Genomic DNA, 20,048 nt, shown 5'->3' on the forward strand with positions numbered 1-20,048 from the left:
GGAAGGTAACTTCTCTATTCTTCATGTACAAAAAGGAGGATGTAAACCTGAGAAAGTTCCCAGGGAGAACTGCACGTGGGTGGTGAACGGGAAGGAATAAAATTACACAGGAGAGGAGCTGTGAGCTTCCTTTACATAAGGATTCTTTTTTGAGGATGTGGCATGCTATTTGTGTCCTTGCTCCTGTCTCTCATCTAGAAAGAGCAACAAAAATCAGGAAATCAAATGGGCAATGCTTCCGCTCCAGTACTGTTCCTCCCTGGGAAAGTAAAAAAATAAGATTCCACCCCCTCCCCCACTAAATAGGCAATCAGCTTTCTTAAAAGGAGCTGGTTAGGAGGTACCTTTGTGTTCCTTGCAATGTAGCCCTTACTGGACAACCACAGGAACATCGGAAGCTGCCTTGTACTGACGGAGTCAGACAGACCCCGGGTCCATCTAGCCCAGTACTGTCGACACTGACTGGCAGCAGCGGCTCTCCAGGGTTTCAGGCAGGAGTTTTTCCAGATGTACCTGGAGATGCCAGGGATCAAACCTGTCACCTTCTGCAGGCAATGCAGGGGCTCTGCCCACTGAGCTGCACCTTGCCTCAGGCTCCTCCTCTAAACAGGAACTGGACACCGAACAGAAACTGAAACCCAGGGAGACAGCCCCACAAAAATCCCAGATGCCAACTCAACCCCTCGTGGGTCACACTACTGCTAGACCTAACCCCACCATCCAAACCGTCAGGGGTGTATTTAATTGCTCGTCCTCCAACTCGACACTGGTCATCACCCGCCTACATAGGTGTCTACACGGGTCAGTCTGTATGTCTGGGGTGTGGAACTTGCAACCCTCTGCAGGCCATCAGATCAGGTCTGTATTAAAAGAGGGGGGTAAACGGGGAGCCAAACAGATGGAGAGGTGGGATGGCACCCAGAGAGAGAGAGAGAGAGAGAGAGAGCGCGCACACACTATGCAATCCTGAAAACACCAGCTATCATTGGATAAGAACATAAGAGGAGCCCTGCTGGATCAGACGAAGGGTCCATCCAGTCCAGCATTCTGTTCACACAGTGGCCAACCAGCTGTCAACCAGGAACCCGCAAGCAGGGCATGAGTGCAACAGCACCCTCCTGCCCATGTTCCCCAGCAACTGGCATACAAAGGCTCACGGCCTCCGGTTCTGGATCTGCATCTGCCCACCAGACGAAAGTAAAAATGAATGCAAATATGCGATCAAAACAGCAACGTTCAGAAGCCAGCATGAGAACACTGGAGTCTTCTGGGCAACTCAGCCGTTGAGCTGTACATTGACGCTCTTCAAAAAGGAAAGAACTTCTAAGGGAGACGCCAGTGTGGAATTGCTGAACTAGAAGTTGTCAACGAGTTGGATTCAAGTTGTTTAGGACTCAGCTGAGACTAGGATTCTATCCCCCGCTACCGCCGTTACGTTGGCATAAGCAAAGCTAAAGTTCCAGGGTTGTTAATTAAAAGTGGAAATGGCTCACATGCTCCACTCCCCACCACACTTCCTGGGTTAAATAACTCAGGAATTGCCGCTGTGACGTGTGACCTGGACCAATGAGAAGTCATCCCTTCCTGGTTTCTTTACCCGCTCTTGTGATGAGAGAAGCGAACAGGCCGGGCAACACATTCACATCATAGTTTACGAAGCCAGAAGTTTTGGCTTAGCGACATGTGAATGCAGCTGTATCTCCTGCACTTCACAGTTTGGGCCGCTGATTTGGGGGCGAGGTGTGTGCGTGTTGATAATTCTGCCCAACAGCTGGAAGGAAGGGGCACACACGCATGCACACACACGCAGGCAACCACAGAGACAGCTGCTAGCGTCTTCCTCGTCTGTAGCCATGTGCTTCCAATTAACAAAAGAAAAACCTCTTATTTATTCCCGTTTGCAGAGGAGAGCAGACAGAAACGACAGAGTCTGCTCTGGTGGGTTTTGGCAGGCTGCATCACAGCACACAGGTCTAGGACAGAAAGAGAGGCTCGGGGCAGGGGAGGGATCTGGGGTGCACAAACAAAAAGAGAAAAGTGAACAGGGCGAAAGGATCGGGACAGCCTAAAAGGGCAAAAAGCCTTCCTTGGACTGCAAAAGCTAGAGAGCTTCAAACCCGGCTGGATCCCGTACAGGCGGCAATGCCTCCGGGGAGGCTGGCTTAGAACAATGTCAAGGAGGATACCTGTAGGAGCGGCCAGAGTACATAAGGTCCCAGATTCAATCCCTGATGCCCCAGTTAAAAGGGTCAAGTAGCAGGGGATGGGAAATATGCGTCAGTCCAAGCCAAGTGACATCAGGGGGCTGGGGCCAGGGGGCTGGGGCCAGGGGGCTGGGGCCAGGGGGCTGGGGCCACCTCCTCCCCCCTCATCATTCAATCCGTGCCCGGAGATCCTCAGGCTGGCACTTCAGTTGAGGACCCAAAGATTATTTTATTATTGATGGATTGAGTGCATTTATATCCTGCCTTTCCCCCCCCCAAGTAACCCAAAGCGGCGTACATAAATAATCCTCCTCCTCTCCATTTTATCCTCACAACAACCCTGTGAGGTGGGTTGGGCTGAGAGTCTGTGACTGGCCCAAAGTCCCCCAGTGAGCTTCATGGCCGAGCGAGTGGGGACGAGAACCTGGGTCTCCAAAGCCCCAGTCCAGCGCTCGAACCATGACAACACGCTGCCTCTCCAGATTACACGGACAAATGGTATAAGGCAGCTTCATATGTGCCTAAGGACCTGCAGTCCAACCCACGAGCAAAATGCACGCAGTGTGGTGTAGTGGTTAGAGTGTTGGACTGGGACTCAGGAGACTGGGGTTCTAATCCCCATTCGGGCCACGAAACTCACGGGGTGGCTTTGGGCCCGTCAGAGACTCTCAGCCTAGCCTACCTCACAGGGTTGTAGTGAGGATAAATTGGTGAAGGGGAGGACTATAGCAGCCACCTTGGGTTCCTTGCAAGGGGAAAAAAAGCTGGGATATAAATGGAATAATAAGTTTTTTTAAAAAAAACCCAAACCTCTGCCCAGACCCTGTTGGCAATGGAATGCTAGCCCAGATAGATTTTGGGGACGAGGCGATGAGATTGTGTTTGAGGCAGACCGAAGTCCCCAGATTCCACCTCTTCTCTCCTCCCACCCGCCTGCGACTCTCCCTTGGGCACACCGCACCATTAATTGGGATTATACGGGATTGTTTTTCCCGCCGCCGCCACACACACAATTAGTGCCGAGTCAATAATGCATCTTCCCATCTTAATTTGGCGTGAGTGACATGAGCGGATTAGCGTTGGTGGGGAGGGGAAGGTAGAAAGCGGGTGACAGATACATAAAAGTGGCAGATGTGCACGGGGGGAGCTTCGGGGGACATCTGGACGGCGCAGCGAGGACATGGCGAGGTCATTTGCGGAACGGGGTCAGGAGTTCGGGGAGGCTGTGTCCCACGACATGCACGACGGGTCCTTTTTGCCGGCTGAAGGGACTCCGTTTGCGGTCGGGTCAGAGGCCTGTTTTACTGCAATTCGGGAGGAAGCAGGGCCAGGAGAAGGGTGAGGATTTGTCCTGCTAAAATGTGGGCTTTCAAGGGGGCGGCAGGTGTCCCCAAAGGGTGTCCTCTTGCCATGACCCTGCCCCACGCCCCACTTTAAAGGCACTACACGGGGCTCAAGGCCTGGCTCAGGGTGGGGTTTTAGCTCCCGCTCTCCCCCACTGCCAAGATGTCCCGAGGCTTTTCCGAGCGCCCCTGAGTTTCGCTGCCATGCCAGGGGGCGGCTCTGCCGTTCTTCCCTGCTTCTGAAGTCATAGTGGTGAGTCTTTGTTCTTCTCCAGGCACGGAAGAAGGGCAAGGGTTAGAAATGTGAAGGGTCGGGGGGGAAAAACCTTGAAAATTAGGGGGAAACCATTCCATTCCTCCCCTCCCCAATTCCCCCCCCCCCCAATCCCTGGGAAAAGGCAGGGAAAGAACAGTTAAAAAAATTCCGGTCCCTCCCACTCCATTTTTTCTCTTTCTTCCCCCAGCCTTCACATCTCTAGCAAGAGTTCTCTCTGATTTCATGTCCTCACCCAACAAAGGGTGTACTCACCAGAGGCGAGCCAAGCGGGTGCATTTGTGGAACACCTTTCTGTCCTCAGATTGAAAGGAAGTCAGGTCTGCGTCCTCCTGGTTGAAGAATTCGGGGGGAAAGGCCAGGGCAGGCATATGGGAGCAGGCATCTCGGAAGTCCCCTGGAGAGCTGGGGGGTCCTGCAGAACGGCCCTTTCCCACGTGCCCCCGAATGATGGGACGCAGCAGGCCTCGGACTGTTGTAGCAGGCAGTGGTAGGGGATTCACTCTCCTTTGTCACCTGTTCCAGGAGGATTGTGGGCCGTGGGGATATGCAGGAGGACGTATGTTTTGTGGGGATCCAACTTTAAACCCGGGGCTGGGGGATTTTTATTTATTTACTTTATTTATTCTTGTATTAGTGGCAGCTGGTGGCTCTGATTTCAGTGGGGCTGGATATCTGCTCTGGGTTTCATTCTGAATCAGCCAGGACTTTAAAGGAGCGATCTGAGGTGCTGAACCTATTTTGGGGATAGGGTTCAGCACCTTGGATAACTCCTTTAGAGTTCTGGCTGGTTTGGACTAAAACCGGGGGGGGGGGGAGAATTCACCGCCCCACCAAAATCAGAGCCATCAGAAGGAGTTGCACTGGTTACCAGTTGCTTTCCGGGCCAAATTCAAGGTGTTGGTTTTGACCTTTAAAACCCTACATGGTTCCGGCTCAGCCTATCTTAAGGAGCGCCTCCAGCAACACCAGACAGGCCGCTTAACAAGATCAGCCTCGGATGGCCTTCTCTCTGTCCCATCAGCCAGGACAGCTAGACTGGTGGGGACGAGGGAGAGGGCCTTTTCTTTGGTGGCCCCCACTCTGTGGAACTCCCTCCCTAGGGAACTCCACCATGCCCCCTCTTTATTGAGCTTCCGCCATGCATTAAAAACGTGGCTGTTCAGGCAGGCATTTGGGGTGGGTTAGGGTATTTTAGAAAATGTTTTTATTGTAGAATTTTATTGTTTTAAACTGTTTTATTATATGCTGTACATTGCCCAGAGTGGCTGGGTGACCAGCCAGATGGGCAATTAATACATTAAATAAATAAATAAATAAATAAATAAAATCAGCCTTCGGTGATTACATTTATATCCTGCCGTTTTCCCCCCCACAGATTCCTCTTGGACGCTCACAAACAGATCACATGTGGGATAAGGCCTACTTTTTGTTTTTCCCCAGCACCTGGTATGCAAAACATAGGACACTGCCTCATCCAGTATCAGATAGGGAAGTCGGAGAAATTTGCAATGGAATCAAATGAGTTCAGATTTCTATGAATCCAACCCACTGGTACCGCAGCAGACCGGGTTTTCCTGAGTTAGACGGATTCGGTGGACTTGCGGACCGGTTTCTTCTTTCTGGAATTTTACACAAATTAATCGTAGAAAAATATGCAAAATTAAAAAAAAAAACACCAGCCAAGAATGTGCATTTCCTCCATAGGCTAAGGCATGAAAATGTGCAGGGTGGCGCATGTTTGCAAATGCGCATTTGCACAAATTGGGGAAACGGGGAAAAAACCCGATTCTGTCAATGCGCGGACGGAACGAAAAGCATCTGACAAACCCGCGAAATGCACAAAATCCACACATCCCTATTGTTAGACATTTGTTTAATCTGGCTCAGTGCTGTCTACACCAATGGCCAGCCACTCTTCCTGAGCTGGAGATGCCGGGGTTTGAAACCAGGATCTTTGGCATCCTAAGCATGTGTTCAGCCATTGATCCAGTGGGGTTGCTCGGCCTTCCCAAGGCCCTGGATCTACTCCAGAGTGTAGTGTCCACTCGTGCCAAGGACATGTTTATTTCTCAGCTTAATCGCCCCAAAGGGGCAATTTTCAAGGGAGGTTGCGGCTAGGGAGGGAAGGGTTAAGTCTCCTCTCCCCATATTCTGCAACATCCCTCCCCCTAAATCTCCCCATACACGGCAATTAAGCTTAGGAAAAACTCTTTCCATTGGATTGGGATGATCTTGGTCAGGGTGCCAATTAGCTGAAGATGAATTGGCTGGTTTTGCCACCTGAGAAATTTACATAAATCATAGCCATTAGTTCTAAATTTGCATATACAGCTATACATTAGCATATGCAGATTTATGTTGCATGGGCCTGGGCTCCGAATCTTTTAAGTGCCTAGCAATGCCCCTGAACAGAGCCAGGGTACCTCCCTCCCCCCCTCAGTGTCAGGTTATATTTTTACTTTTATAATTTTAAAAGGTGTACTTAAAATAATTAAAAACACCTCTTAAAAAGTCTGGTCATCTGGAAGCAATTCTTACTCACCCCAGGTGACCAGGAGGCAAATGGCTATTTGCAAACCCTTAACAGAGTGCCATGTACCCCTAAGCTTTTCAGTGAGCGGCATGGAAAACGACCACAAGAGAATACAACTGAATAGCTTTCCCACACTGGGGAGCGGGGGGAGAAATATACATATTCTTGCAAGAGTCCAAGAATGCTTTCCAAATCATTCAGGATTCCCAGATGCCTCCCTCTGTATCCACTCCCCACCGCCCCTTGTATCTCCAAAGACTCAAGCTGTCCCGGGCTCCTGTCCTACTCCACTCCCTTTGCTGTTTTCTCTTGCATGGGAAGAAATTCTTGGACTCAGCACTGACTTTCAAGGGCCAAGAAAAAGAGATTTGCATAGAAAAAGATTTGTTCTGGGCAGCCTCTGTCACAAAAAAAATGGGAAACACAAAGTTGAGGGAAAGGAGGGAAAGGTTCTAACGAAAACCCACAGAACGTATAAAACACAGAGATAAAGCCCAGAAGAGGTAAACAAGCATATACTTCGATGCTTGCTATTTATCGGGGGCAGTCCTGATTTCCTAAGATCTCTCATGGGGAAATCTTTGTGCCCTTATTTCAGGGCTCCCTAATCTTTTTGAACCCATGGGCATATTTTGGAATTGGAAAAACTGCTGTATGCACCAGCACAAAATGGCTGCCATGGAGGATGTGGATAGTCCCATAATGGCTGTCGTGGGGGCCTGGCTAGTCAAAAGTTAGCTAAAGAGGGGCGTGGGGGGGGAGAAATAGTGAGGCTAGAGGATGGGAGGGAAGGAGAAACAGGAAGGCAAAAGGGTAGAGGGGGAGAAAAAGCAAGGCTAGAGGCTGGGGAGAAACAGCGAGATAAAAGTGGTGGGGAGAGAAATAGCGAAGCTGGAGGCTGGGTGTGAGGGGGAAACAGCAAAGCAAAGGGGTAGAGAAAGAGCAAGGCTAGAGGCTAGGCGGGGGAGAAACAGTGAGCTAAACAGGTTGGGGAGAAATAGCAAGGCTAGAGGATGGGAGGGAGGGGGAAATAGCAAGGCAAAGGGGGCAGAGGGGAGAGAAAGAGCAAGGCTAGAGATTAGAAAGGGAGAGAAAAAATGAGCTAAAGCAGTTGGGGGGGAAATAATGAGGCTAGAGGATGGGAGGGAAGGGGAAACAGCAATCCAAAGGGGTAGAAGGGAGAGAAAGAGCAAGGCTAGAGGCTGAGGAGAAACAGCAAGGTAAAGAGATGGGAAGAGAAATAGTGAAGGTAGAGGCTGGGAGGGAAGGGGAAATAGCAAGCCAAAGGGGTAGAAGGGAGAGAAAGAGCAAGGCTAGGGGCTAGGAGGAGGAGAAACAGTAAGGTAAAGAGGTTGGGGGTGGGGGAGAGAAAGATCCAGGCTAGAAAGTAGGAAGGGAGAGAAATGTTAGGGATGAGGAGGGGAAAGAAACAGCAAGGAAAGGGGCTGGGTAGACAGAAATAGCAAGGCTAGAGGCTGGGAGGGAGGAGGAAATAGCAAGGGTGGGTGGGTTGCTGGCTAGTAACGCTTGTGGGCTTCTTTACAAGACTGCTGGTTTATCTGTGCACGTGAGAGATCCACTTGGATGCTGCTTGGGGGGCATTCATTATTTGCACCCTGCGCTGAAAGACAGATCTGCACTGAATTCTGCACCCTGTGTAAATCAGTCAAATTTAGAGGTTATGCAAATCTGCTTGTTTTATATAACTTATACTGTTTAGTACTTAATCATGGAGATGGGTTAGAGTACTGAAGCTCCCGAGTTTTCAGCAGGTGTTTGTTGCCCACACACTTTCAAGCATATCTTTCCAACCATGAGGGCAAGGAACTTGCTTTCTTCTTTTATTTTTCTAAAGCAAAAGCCAAGATCCTCTTGAACCCAAACTCACTGCTGATTCATTAGTTTCTCCACTTCTACCAAGCAGGGGCATACCAACAGCCCTGGGTACATTTCATGGAGAAGCTATTCACACAGTTAAAAGAGGCGGAATGAAGTAGAAAAATCCAGCCATTTCTTGGGCAGGGGTGGGAGGGAAAATTGTATGCATTCAGCTGACATTACAGGAGAAAAGAAAATGGTTTCGTTTCAGTTTTCAATTATTCCTCTGAGTACATGATCAAGCCCCGTCTGTTAGCACGAGTGGGAAAGCGATCGCAAGAAACGAGCCCACACACCCAGAAAAGATGGCAAGAACAAGGCGCATATTCCTTCACACACACACACCAACCACAAGGGTGATACAGAACATGCATACTTCTCCCAGGAAAAGTCATTCTTGACTGTCAGGATTCTATCCACATAAGACATCAAAACAATTCTGAACCACATCAGACACTTCCGGCGGCCACCTCCCAAACTCTGCGGCATAGGAGCAGCCAGAACGCGCCCTGAAAGATTTAGGGCACCACAGGAACTTCGGAAGCTGCCTTATACTGAGTCAGACCCTGGGTCCTTGTAGCCCAGTATTGTCGACTCTGACGGGCAGCAGCAGTGGCTCTCCAGGGTTTCGGGCAGGATTCCTTCCTCACCCTACCTGGAGAAAACGGGGTTCGAACCTGGGACCCTCTGCACCCAAAGCAGGTGCTCTATCACACCATCTTGGCAGGAGCACGGGAAGCTGCCTGAATACCAGATCAGAGCGTTTGTCCGTCTAACCCATTGTTGCAGAACCCCTGTCTTGCCAGGGGGCCAAATCCAGGCTGCCAGGTAGCCATGCCCCCTTTCCCTAGCCCCACCCCTTCCCCCAACAAGTGATTGCTTGGTGGTTTCCTGGCTTTTTGTGCCGCTCCCCCCACCCCGCCCCCATGCTAAAAGGTTGAAATGCCCCTCCTAATGCTTAATGACTAGCAGTAAATGCTTTTAGGTACTATCTGCCGGTATTTGGGGGCCCGCCCCTTTTGCCTTCGGCCCGTCCACCACTGGAATGCGGCCCCTGAGAGCTTCTCTGAAATGGAATTTGGCCCTTGAGCTGAAAGGTTCAGCACCCCTGATGTAGCCCAGTCCTGTCTGAGCAGTGGCTCTCCAAGATCTCTTCCCATCCCATCTAACTGCCAGCACCAAGGATTGAACCTGGGCCTTTCTGCATTCAAAGCAGGGGCTCCACCTCCATGAGCTATGGGGCAGGAGGGAAAGCCGACAGGGGGAAGGATGCTTTCACCACTCCGTGCCTGTTATGAGTGAATCCCCATGCTGAACCAATACCCGCACCCGTTTCTCTGTCCACTCATGAGCAATGATATAATCTGCCTAGAAGCATCAACCCTGTCCAGCCACAAGCTCTAGTTCGCTGGGCCAAGGGGGGGCTGGGAGGCCAGGAAGCAATTATTAACCGGCCTCGTGGCAGCGGCAAGGAGCATGCCTGCCTGCCGTTCTGGGATCAGATGGAGGAAACATATTGGAGATTTCTGCAAGCGTGGAGAGTTAAACCCACATCCGGTTCTAATCCAGAACAAAGAAATCAAACTGCGCCCCAATGACTGAAGGCTTGCACCAAGGGTAAGCTTGTCACAATTTGCAGCAAGTTCAATATTTGGGGGAGGGGGGCTTGCATACACAAATATATTAACCCAGCTCTCTCTCATTCCTCCCTTCTCCCCCCCCTGAGTCCCTTTGTGGTTATGAAAATGTTAAATTTTGAAGGCTTTCAAATCCACCCCCGCCCCCTCCCCGCCCCGCCCCGGCCCGGCCCTTTGGGGGAAGGGTAGAGCAAAGTCTAGCTCTCAATTAACTTTAACGGAGGAGGAAAAAGCAGCCGCACAGTCACACCATGCCGCCAGCCCCTAGGGATGTATGGATTGTGTTAAATCCATCTGTGTTTTGTGGAATGCCCATTCTGTCATCTGCTCATTGGCGAATGGGATTTCTTAAATTAGAATTTCATTCTTACTTGCGCTAATTCATACTAGCGCTCATGCACACTTGCACTAATCCCATCTAAAAGTGAAAAACCAGCCCATGTGTGACTTGGAAAAAGCCGGTCCGCTGAAGAATCTGTCGGTCGGATTTATAGAAATCCAGACTCGTTGGAATCCATTGTGGATCTTTCCGACATCCCTACCAACCCGCCAGATCTTTTGCCTCAAGGGCCAAAATGTCCTGGGACAGCTTTACCCAGAGCTTGTGATGGAACATACGGTGGGAGGCAGCTGCTAAGGTATGCGCTTGTCTGCTTTCTCCCTTATAGTCCAAACGCGTGGCTGAGAGGGCTGATGATGAGCAGGAAGGCGTGAGTCACCCCCCTCGAGAAAAGGCTACAGAATTATGAAGCATTCAATCAGGCACGCAGCCCTAGCAAGTTCAAGCCATGACCTCTGCCACATGTGTCTTGCTCAGGATCGATTCCTGGCTAAGCTTCCCAAAAAGGCTCAGATGCCCCAGGAAATCCAGCTTGCATTTCCACAGCATGGATTTCTCCTGCCTCCACATCCATGCTTATATATCCAAACCTTTAACGGTAGCCTCAGCTGCTCTATCTATCTATCTATCTATCTATCGCATTTATATCCCGCCTTTTTTCCTCTTGCAAGAAATCCAAGGTGGCTTACATTATCCTCCTCCTCCTCTCCATTTTATCCTCCCAACAACAACCCTGTGAGGTAGGTTGGGCTGAGAGTCTGTGACTGGCCCAAAGTCACCCAGTGAGCTTCCATGGTCGAGTGGGGACTAGAACCCGGATCTCCCGGCTCCCAGTCCAACACTCTCACCACTACACCACAGACTTTACGGGCAGGAAGAAAGGAGGGGAGCATCCACCAGCTCCTACTTGAATCTGGGCTGTACTATACTCGTTTCCCTGCACACAGAAAGCTAGCACATCAGAGAGAAGGGTAGGCTAGAATCGTTTTTCCCTGACACGCTGCCTCTGTCTCTGCAGGGATTTTTCATTGTTGCATGAAGGAGCATTCACAGTCGCAACAACTAAACCTGTGCATAGAAAATCAGCATGCCAGGGAGATTAATTCTGGGCTCGCTTTCTCCCTGATACACTAGCTTTCTATGGGCGGGGAATTCTTGCTGCATTTTTACCTCCGTTTTGAGATGGGTCAGCCCAGACACAGATTACCTGCCTCACTAAGAACATGGTCTCAGAGAGACGGGGGGAGAGGGGAGGGGAGGGGGGAGACAAAGAAAGTAGCGGGAGGGGGAACATCTATTGCATATGCTCTAACTCTGAACTTCTTGCATTGAGCAGAAGTTGGACTAGATCAACTTTCCTCAACCTAGTGTTCTCCAGATATGTTGGACTACAACTCCCAGCATGCACCAGCCATCATGGCTGAATGGGGCATTCATAACTCACAAACACTCCTGCTTGTGTCTCATAATGACCCTACTACAGCACTCCCCAACTCAGTTTGAGAAACTTTAAACCAGGGGTGGGGAACCTCTTTCAGCCTGTGGGCCAAATTCAATTTCTGTGAAAGTTCTTGGGGGCCGCATTCCAGCGGTGGGAGGGGCCAAAGACAAAAAGGGTGGAACTCAAACACAAACAACTGCCAGCATATTTTAGCTTAGAGCTCTTCCTGCCGGCAACTGCGCCTTAGGAGAGGCATTTCAACCTTTTAGAATGGGGGGACGGGACTGCACAAAAGCCCCCAAATGATTGGTGGTCAGGGGAAGTGGTGGGGCCATCTGGGAACCATAAAGAGCTGGATTAAGACCCCAGGAGAGCCAGACTTTGGCCTGTGGGTCTGTACCACCTACCTCCAGATAATTCTGCACTCCAAGCACAGACTGGTCAGGAGGTGCCCCCATCACACCACTGCAGAGAGAAAAAAAGGAATTCTTCATTTGAAGGGGTGGGAGGAAAGAAAGAAAGAAAGAAAGAAAGAAAGAAAGAAAGAAGCACTGTTATCTGCATAACTGAACCCCCCACCCCGTCCACAGGCATTTTCTTGCTGGATCAAATCAAAGGTCTTTTTAAGCGAAGAGGCAATGTAAATTTGCTAAGGTTTGTGGGGTCTTCCGCTCAATGCACCCAAAACATCACTAGCTCCCTCCACTTGCTTCCTTTTCCCAGTTCCCTTGTTTCTTCTTCATGCCGGTTCTTTTCTTTGGGTAAGTAGCAAGCAAGGGCTGTTTTGCTGCTGTTCGCCTCCAACTTTATTTTTGCAACCCGATTCGCACCATGATGGGTTTTCCCCCCAAACCGCTCAGCTTCTGCTGTTGGCAGAGGGGCAGTACAGAAAAAAAATTCCCCCAGACGTTTTCCCAGTGCTTTATTTTTCTGCAGAAAATTCTCCATTTCACTACGAACAATGAACGGATGCCAATTCTAAATACAATATTAGGCACGCTTGGCAGTTTCAATGTTGTAATTAATGTTTTTTTCAGATGATTACCCCTAGCAAGTGGGAAGGGAATATTTATCCTCGAAATACATATATGTCTTGGAGTGAAATGGAGCTAGTAAGTAGTGACACTGAAATTGAATGTGCCCCAACAACCATAGTGAAAGAGAAGCGAACACTGTTGAAATAGGTGAGTGGTTGTCAGCATACCCACATAGTTCTTTGGGTTGCTCAAATTAGTATTTCAACAGTTTTCAGCAACTTTGTTTTTCCCCCCCTTAAAATGTAAATGATGTAAGGGAAGTCCATGCTATTGTCTTTAATTTTTTGCAAGTATCCCAATAAAGATTTCTACATAATATAACGTTTAAATCATAGTTACTGTGCTTTATCCCCACCCCACCCCGCCATTATATTTGTGGTACGTTGGGACAAAAAATTAACATGAGATACTTTTTCTAGCTTTGTTTACTAAATTCAAGTAAAATAAACAAGCTAAATTAGCTCTCTCTAGGGCATCAGAAAACTTGCTGATGCAAATGACCCCATGCAAGTTAACCTAAATGTCCCAACGCAAAACTGTATGGGAAATGTCCCAACACAAAAACTTCAGGAGGTGCAGAACTGCAGGTTCCCGAGGTGGCCACACCCCCGTTCCCCTTGGCTCCGCCCTGTCCCCCTGGCTCCGCCCTGTTCCCCCTGGCTCCGCCCTGTTCCCCCTGGCTCCGCCCTGTTCCCCCAGCAATCATTTGGTTGTCTTGCGGCATTTGTGCTGTTCTTCCCCCATTCTACAAGGCTGAAATGCCTCTCCTAAGGCTTCATTACTGGCAGTAAAAGCTTTGAACTAAAATATGCTGGCATTTGGGTATTTTCACCTGGCCCCTTTTGCCTCTGGCCCTGCCCGCCACTGGAATGCGGCCTCCACCGAAACAGAATTAGCCCCTTGGAGTGAAAGGGTTCAACACCCCTGACATAGTGCCATCTCCGCCCTTTCTTTGGCATACCATGGTGCCCACCTCTGTCTTCACTTGCTATAAATATCTGCGGTAAATTTTTAAAAAATGTGCATTCTTTAAGTTAAAAGCTTCGTCAGAATTCTTGAATTAACTTTCTCACTGTATCAATTGCAGCACAGAATTTACCATGCTCCTATGCCAGTGATCCGAGTATTTCCACGCCCATCAACTACACGTGTCTGCGTACACTGATCAAGGACACGCGAGAGAAGCCCCAGTAAGAGCGGCATGATTTGAACAGAAGGCTTCCCCATTCATCATTCATTCTCTTAGCCACCGCACTCAACCAGATTGTAGACAGGCATGAGATAAGACCCAGAGTTCCCTCCCTAATCAATCTAGAGCATAGGAACAAACTAGCATCTTGAGTGAAATAATTGCCCTATTAATAATCAAAGAACCTAACAAGGTTAAACAAAAAGGAAAATATTTAAGCAGCAGGTGCGGGAATGAGTGTATCAATATGTTGTCATTTGCGTACTTAATTCTAATTATTCCCCTTCTTTTCTCTCCTTCCCCCCCATCCCCCCGTCATCACCTCCACCAATTTCCCATTGTCTGAGCTAATGTCTTGTCTCGCTGAGCTAGGAGAGACAAAGAAAAAAATTGCGCAACCTTGGCTGTCAAAAATGGATTCTGCAGCACGAAACAGGACTGAAACGCCTGCCCAACTCGAGGGAGAAAGAGGGTTCTCTTCCTTGGTTCTGAAGCAGATCCATCAACCTCGGCTTTATTTCTCCCACCCCAAACAAAAGGAAGAGGAGTTCATAACCTACAGCTGCAATCCTATACACACTTATGTGGGAGTAAGCTCCATTGATCTCAGTGGAGCTTACTTCTAAGCAGACATTCATAGGACTGAACTCTAAGTCACTTACAGTGCAATTCTATGCATGTTTAGACCGAGAAGAGTCCTACAATTCCCAGCATTCCCCAGCCAGCCACGCTGGCTGGGGAACGCTGGGAGCTGTAGGACTTTTCTCAGTCTAAACATGCACAGGGTCACACCTCTAAAAATACATTCTCAACAGGCAGCACCACCAACCGTATGCGCCACAAAAAGGTTGGGTTCGCTAGGTGTTCTACAATACACAGACATGCCCTGTTATTTCCCCACTTCAGCACAGCTTTTGCTCAGGGCTCATTATTACCGTTATTTACACCAATCTTGTAAACTGATGATTGCTAACCAGGAAGAAAACAAACGAACAGCCCCGCCATCTTCATGTCGGCCTCGGAGCCAGCTGTCAGAATTTCTTACGGAAAAGCCAGAGATCAGACCCGGCTGGCAGAACGTTTTGAGTCTAAATGCGCACACTAAATGGAAAGGTTGGCCGTTTGTTTTTGTTTGTTTCTTTGATGGCAGAGTTCACACTTGTGCACCAGGTTGTCACGATCCTCCCCAGCGTCCCACGTCAGACGTTCCTGCATGGCAAGCCGTAGTGTGCGTGCATGCATTTTCTCCATAGCAGGGGTGCGCAACCTGCGGGCTGCATGCAAGTTTTGCGGCCACCATATCACTGCTTCCAAATCCCACCCCAATGCTCAACAGCATCCTTGCTGTTATCTATTATCAGTAACTCAGAGTGTGGCCAGTAAGTGGCATGGCCTGGAGGGGGTTCACACTGAGAGGCCTGGAGGTCCACATTTGGCCCACAGAATAAAGGTTCCCAACCCTTGCTATGAACTCTTCACAGGGCACCGTACCAGTGGATCAAATGAACAGCAGAATTAATAGAAGTTAATGCTTCTTAGATCACTCCCCCAGCCTGCCCATCAGTCTGCTTGTCAGGGATGCTTTCAGGGCCGGCGCCCAGGGTAGGTATGGTGGGGCACCTGCCAAGGGCCCACACCTCAGCAGGGGCCCGCTGACGAGAGTCCCCTGGACTTGCTCCTCTTCTTCCTCATTGGAACCTGCTTGCTCACTGCCTCTCACTATGGCACAGAGAACGCTGATGGAGAGAAGGAGGAGGAGCAGAAGATGCCGCGGCCTCCTTGCTCCCTGGCCCTCTGCCTGTCCAGCGAGCAAGCGGCAGCAAAGATGAGAAAGAGGACGAGGGCCAAGAGCAGCTGGGGAGAATGTCAATGAGACTTACTGAGGACGGGAGCCCATTAAACGTGTCTTGCCCAAGGGTTCTCCAAAACCTGGAGCGGGCATGGCATGGCATGGCCAGACCAACTCCGCACAGGTGGCAGGAATTTCCTTCACAACAGAAATGCACTCTGCACATGAACAGGGATGCTGTACTCCTTTAAGGGCACAATCCTACGCATGTTTAGAACGAAAAAAGAAGTCCTACAACTCCCAGCGTTCCCCAGCCAGCAAGGGAATGGCTGGCGGGGGAATGCTGGGAGTTGCAGGGCTTTTTTTCGGTCTAAACATGCATAGGATTGCCCCCTAAGTAACTTTTTAGTGGAGGAAAAGGAATTCTACACATGCCCAGAAAAAAAAAAAAAAAACTCGGAGGCAGCACAGAACCACACTTACCTAAATTTCGTCCCAAAGTATTGAAAGAATATTAAATATCGAGTCCTTGAAGAAATCATGTCGGTTTTTCAAAGCGTTCCGCTCCAACCCCAAGGGGGGCGGGTGGGGGGGGGAGGAAATATTCAGGTTCAGATTCACGAAGTCTATAACCTGAACAATTAATATTAGCATTACTAATATTATTACTAATGACAACAGCAGACCAAGGTGCCCCTGCCTGGCAAACGCTTACTGCAGCGCAAAAATGCTCCCTCTTTCCCGTGCATTTAAAAGTGCAAGTAAAAGTAATAAAAATGCACTAGCCCCTGGGATGCTTTCCTAGAGGCTCATGCCTGACCCAGCATGGCTCGCCCTGGCTGAAATTCTAGACTGCCACTAATAAAGGCCCCTTTCTTGGGGTGTTCCCCTGATTGCCTTTCCTGCTCAAATAAATCATGATTACTAATGGTGAAAGAAAATCCCAAAGTGGTTCTGCTTTTGCAATATTATCCATCACTGGCTGTGGGGAAGGGGATCTGCTTTCTTGCCTCCCCGGCCCAGCGGAGAGATTTCTTTTGGTCGTCGTTCATTCGTTGCATGTTGCAGGCAGTCCTTTGGGCAACTAAGCTCGGTGCGGTTGGAGAGATAGGGCATTTTCACGGGGGCCTCAGGCGGGCGGCGTCGCGTCCCGATGGCATCGCTCGGCCGCAGGCGGAGACCCGGCCAACTGCAAAGGAGAGGCTGAGATTCGGCCGTGGTCTCTGGCTAGGGGTGGGGGCGAAAGTCTCAACCCTGAAGAAAAACGTCCGGTTTCCATTGTGCTAAAAAAATACCAACATCACTTCAGGATTAAAATAAATGTTAGAATACAATTTTTAAAAATTAGGAGTCACATTGTTGAAAAAAAAATATTGCCAAGACATGACAAGGTTTTGTTTTAGGGTAATGTGGATTTAAAACAAACAAACAAACACATGCAAGCTCAGAAGGGTATCGTCAGAAATCGCTTGTTCTTTTTTGTCCTTCGCTTAAGCAACTGGTTTGTAGTGATCTCTGCTGACAAGAGGCTCCAAGGCATTTCATCAGCACTGCTGCCACGGTCCAAAAGCTAGCATTATCTCCTTGAGTTTGCAAGGGTTCCGGCACCTTGGGTTCAGTGCCTCTGGGCATGGGCAGAATTCCATTCCTTCCATTAAAAAAGCTATTTAAAGGAGTAACGCATCCCTGTTCATGTACAGAGTGCATTTCCGTTTTGAAGGAAACTCCTGTCGCCTGTGCAGAGCTGGTTTGGCCATGCTAATGCTGGCTCCAGGTCTTGGGGGACCCTTGGACAAGACACCCTCCACGGGCCCCCTCCCCCAGTGAGCCCCCCTTCTCACTGCCATTGTCACCAGCGGCTTGTGCTCCTCCTCCCCTTTCCCATCATTGCTACCACCTGCTTGCCTGGCAGGCAGAGAGCCGAGGAGCAAGGAGGCCGCGGCGTCTTTTTCTCCTCCTCCTCACCACCATCGTCTGGGCATAGAGCGGGAAGCAGGTGGACAAGCAGGTTGCGGTGGTGAAGAGGAGGAACAAGTCCAGGGGGCCCTTGCCAGTGGGCCCCTGCTGGGGTGTGGGCCCTCCGCAGCTGCCCGACCATGCCCACCTTTGACGCTGGTCCTAAGCCATCTTATCATAAGCCGTCTTGTCATAGGAAGAGCCCTGCTGGATCTGGAGGGATATCAAGAGAGGGCAGTAATGCTGAAAACACGCACACGCACTAATGATCAATGATAGTGCCATTGGCCGTGGAGGTTCCATGATAGAAAGTATGGATTGTAGTAACTGAACCGTCATCCGTTTTTAAGCCGTTTATCAGTCTTTATCGAGGGCAGATTTCTGTGTGACGGCAGTGCGTGCCTGTCTTTGCATTTACAGCCAATGCTTGCATCCCAAGTGAGACCCTAATGTGGACGTGCGGGCTGGATGGCATATGCAAGAATGGCCCAGATGGATTTGTTTTTCTTTCTAGCTTTGCATCCTCCTGTTCTGTCAACAGGCCAAGAGTAACTAACTAACTAAGAGTAACTTAAGAGTAACTAACTTAAGAGTAAGAGTAACTTAAGAGTAACTAAGAGTAAGTAACTAACTAACTAAGAGTAACTAACTAACTTCTAGTCAGACTGTCAAATTATGGGCAGGTGACCGCAACCCTATCAAAAACACACGCACCCAAACACACAACTGAGTGTTTTGCAAAAAACAAACACACCTGGACACTGTCTTACATTGTATTTCACGGTCTGTATGAGACAGGGCTTTCTTGATGGTAGGTTCTAAGTTCAGAACGTCCTTTTGCCCGAAACCCATTTAGTCTCCTATCACTCAGCTTTTCTAATGACTGTGTTGACGCTTTGTTTTAGACAAGCTTTTAATGTTTTAGGATTCCCTGCTTTGATGCTGGTTAGTTTGCTGCTTGACATTCCGGTCTTGTTAGTGGTTGTTTCGTAATTTTGATTTATCTGTTTGACGATGTTCTTTACTGGGTTTTCCCTTGATACTCTTTGATTGATTGTGAACCCCTTTGGGGACCACACATGTGGCAGAAAAGTATCATATATAAATGCTGATGTAAATAAATGCATAGACAGTTGCTTTGTAAGGAAAAGCAACTAATAAGTTCTTGAAATACACTGTGTGTGTGTGTATATATATATATATATATATATATACACACACACACACACACTTCCAAATTACAAACATCTGTATATGCCACAGGAGCAGAGAACACTGACACGATGCGGGATCATTTGCAGAATTCTCCTTCCTTGAGAATGCTAGCTTTCATTTTAAAATGGGCTAGTTTCTACTCTTTTTGATTTCAAAGATATGCTTGGATGTGTATGGGCAATGTTTCTTGAATTCTCAGCAACTAGGATGGTTAAGGGTGGAATCCTATGCATGTTTAGTCTGAAAAAAGTCCTACAACTCCCAGCATTCCCCAGCCAGCTGGCTGGGGAATGCTGGGAGTTGTAGGACTTTTTTCGGTCTAAACATTCATAGGGTTGCACCTTAAATTACCTTTGCAGTGGTTAGGGAAATGGGTTTCATCTCCTCACCTTGCCTGGACTGGGGAAAACGACGAGCATAAATTCTGCAAAACAGCAAATAATGAGAATAGATTACGCAAAATGAGAGGGAAAATGCAGACTTGCATAACGAATGCAGATTGCTGGTTTGAGTTTCCCTTAGCTCGGAATCTAAATTACCCAAAACAGAGTACACACAGTGTGATGTAGTAGTTAAAAGTATTGGAGGAGACCAGGGTTCAAATCCCCACTCAGTCACGCAACTCACTGGTTGCCGTTGCTACCAGTCACCATCTCACAGCCTTACCTACCTCATGGGGTCGTTGTGTAGGTAGAGTGGTTCTTGGGAGAGCAATAGATGCCACCTGAATGCCTTGGAGGACGGGCAGAACAAAAAATGGATAAAGAAAATACACCATTTGGGCATCATTCTGATTCTGCTCCATGTAATGATACACACGGATTAATACACTCGTGGAAGAAATCGCATTTCATGGCACCATTTGGATCTGATTTCCACACAGTCTGTGATTTACAAAAAAAGTTTAAGTTCTATATATCCGCAAACGTTCCAAAGCATTAGTGTTTAAACATATGTGCTGATGTAACCTTCCAGAGGACTTAGGTAATCAGTTCTGTGTGTGTCGCACTGGTGTGTCAAAAAATGTTCCCACAGCTTCTGCTGACTGGGTAAGGGAGGATCAGGATTAAACTGACACATCACGGGCTGTTTTATTACTCTTTAGCCACCGCAGATTAATTTAATCTGATCTGCGTTCAAGCAGCCGTTCCATTCATAGAGTTCAGGGCTGGATGGATGCATCCTCATTGTCTCTTTGTAGCAAGTTCT

General features: G+C 48.8%; 1 protein-coding gene across 3 annotated transcripts in view; it reads right to left on the reverse strand.

Moving 5' to 3' along the window:
* PUSL1 (pseudouridine synthase like 1) overlaps positions 1–16,505 on the reverse strand; it is a 58,929-nt gene extending 42,424 nt beyond the window's left edge. For all 3 annotated transcript variants that reach the window (XM_084821574.1, XM_084821573.1, XM_084821576.1), the window contains exons 1-2: positions 16,152–16,505; positions 12,061–12,118 (exon numbers count right to left, since the gene is read on the reverse strand). In XM_084821574.1, coding sequence (XP_084677700.1) covers positions 12,061–12,118; positions 16,152–16,210 — 117 coding nt within the window. In that variant the 5' untranslated portion in view covers positions 16,211–16,505. The remainder of the gene's footprint in view (positions 1–12,060; positions 12,119–16,151) is intronic.
* Between the last annotated feature and the right edge of the window lie 3,543 nt (positions 16,506–20,048).

Source organism: Heloderma suspectum, chromosome 15 (genome assembly GCF_057233095.1).
Source record: "Heloderma suspectum isolate Gila_16-S chromosome 15, 16-S_ref, whole genome shotgun sequence".
Taxonomy (NCBI): Eukaryota; Metazoa; Chordata; class Lepidosauria; order Squamata; family Helodermatidae; genus Heloderma; species Heloderma suspectum.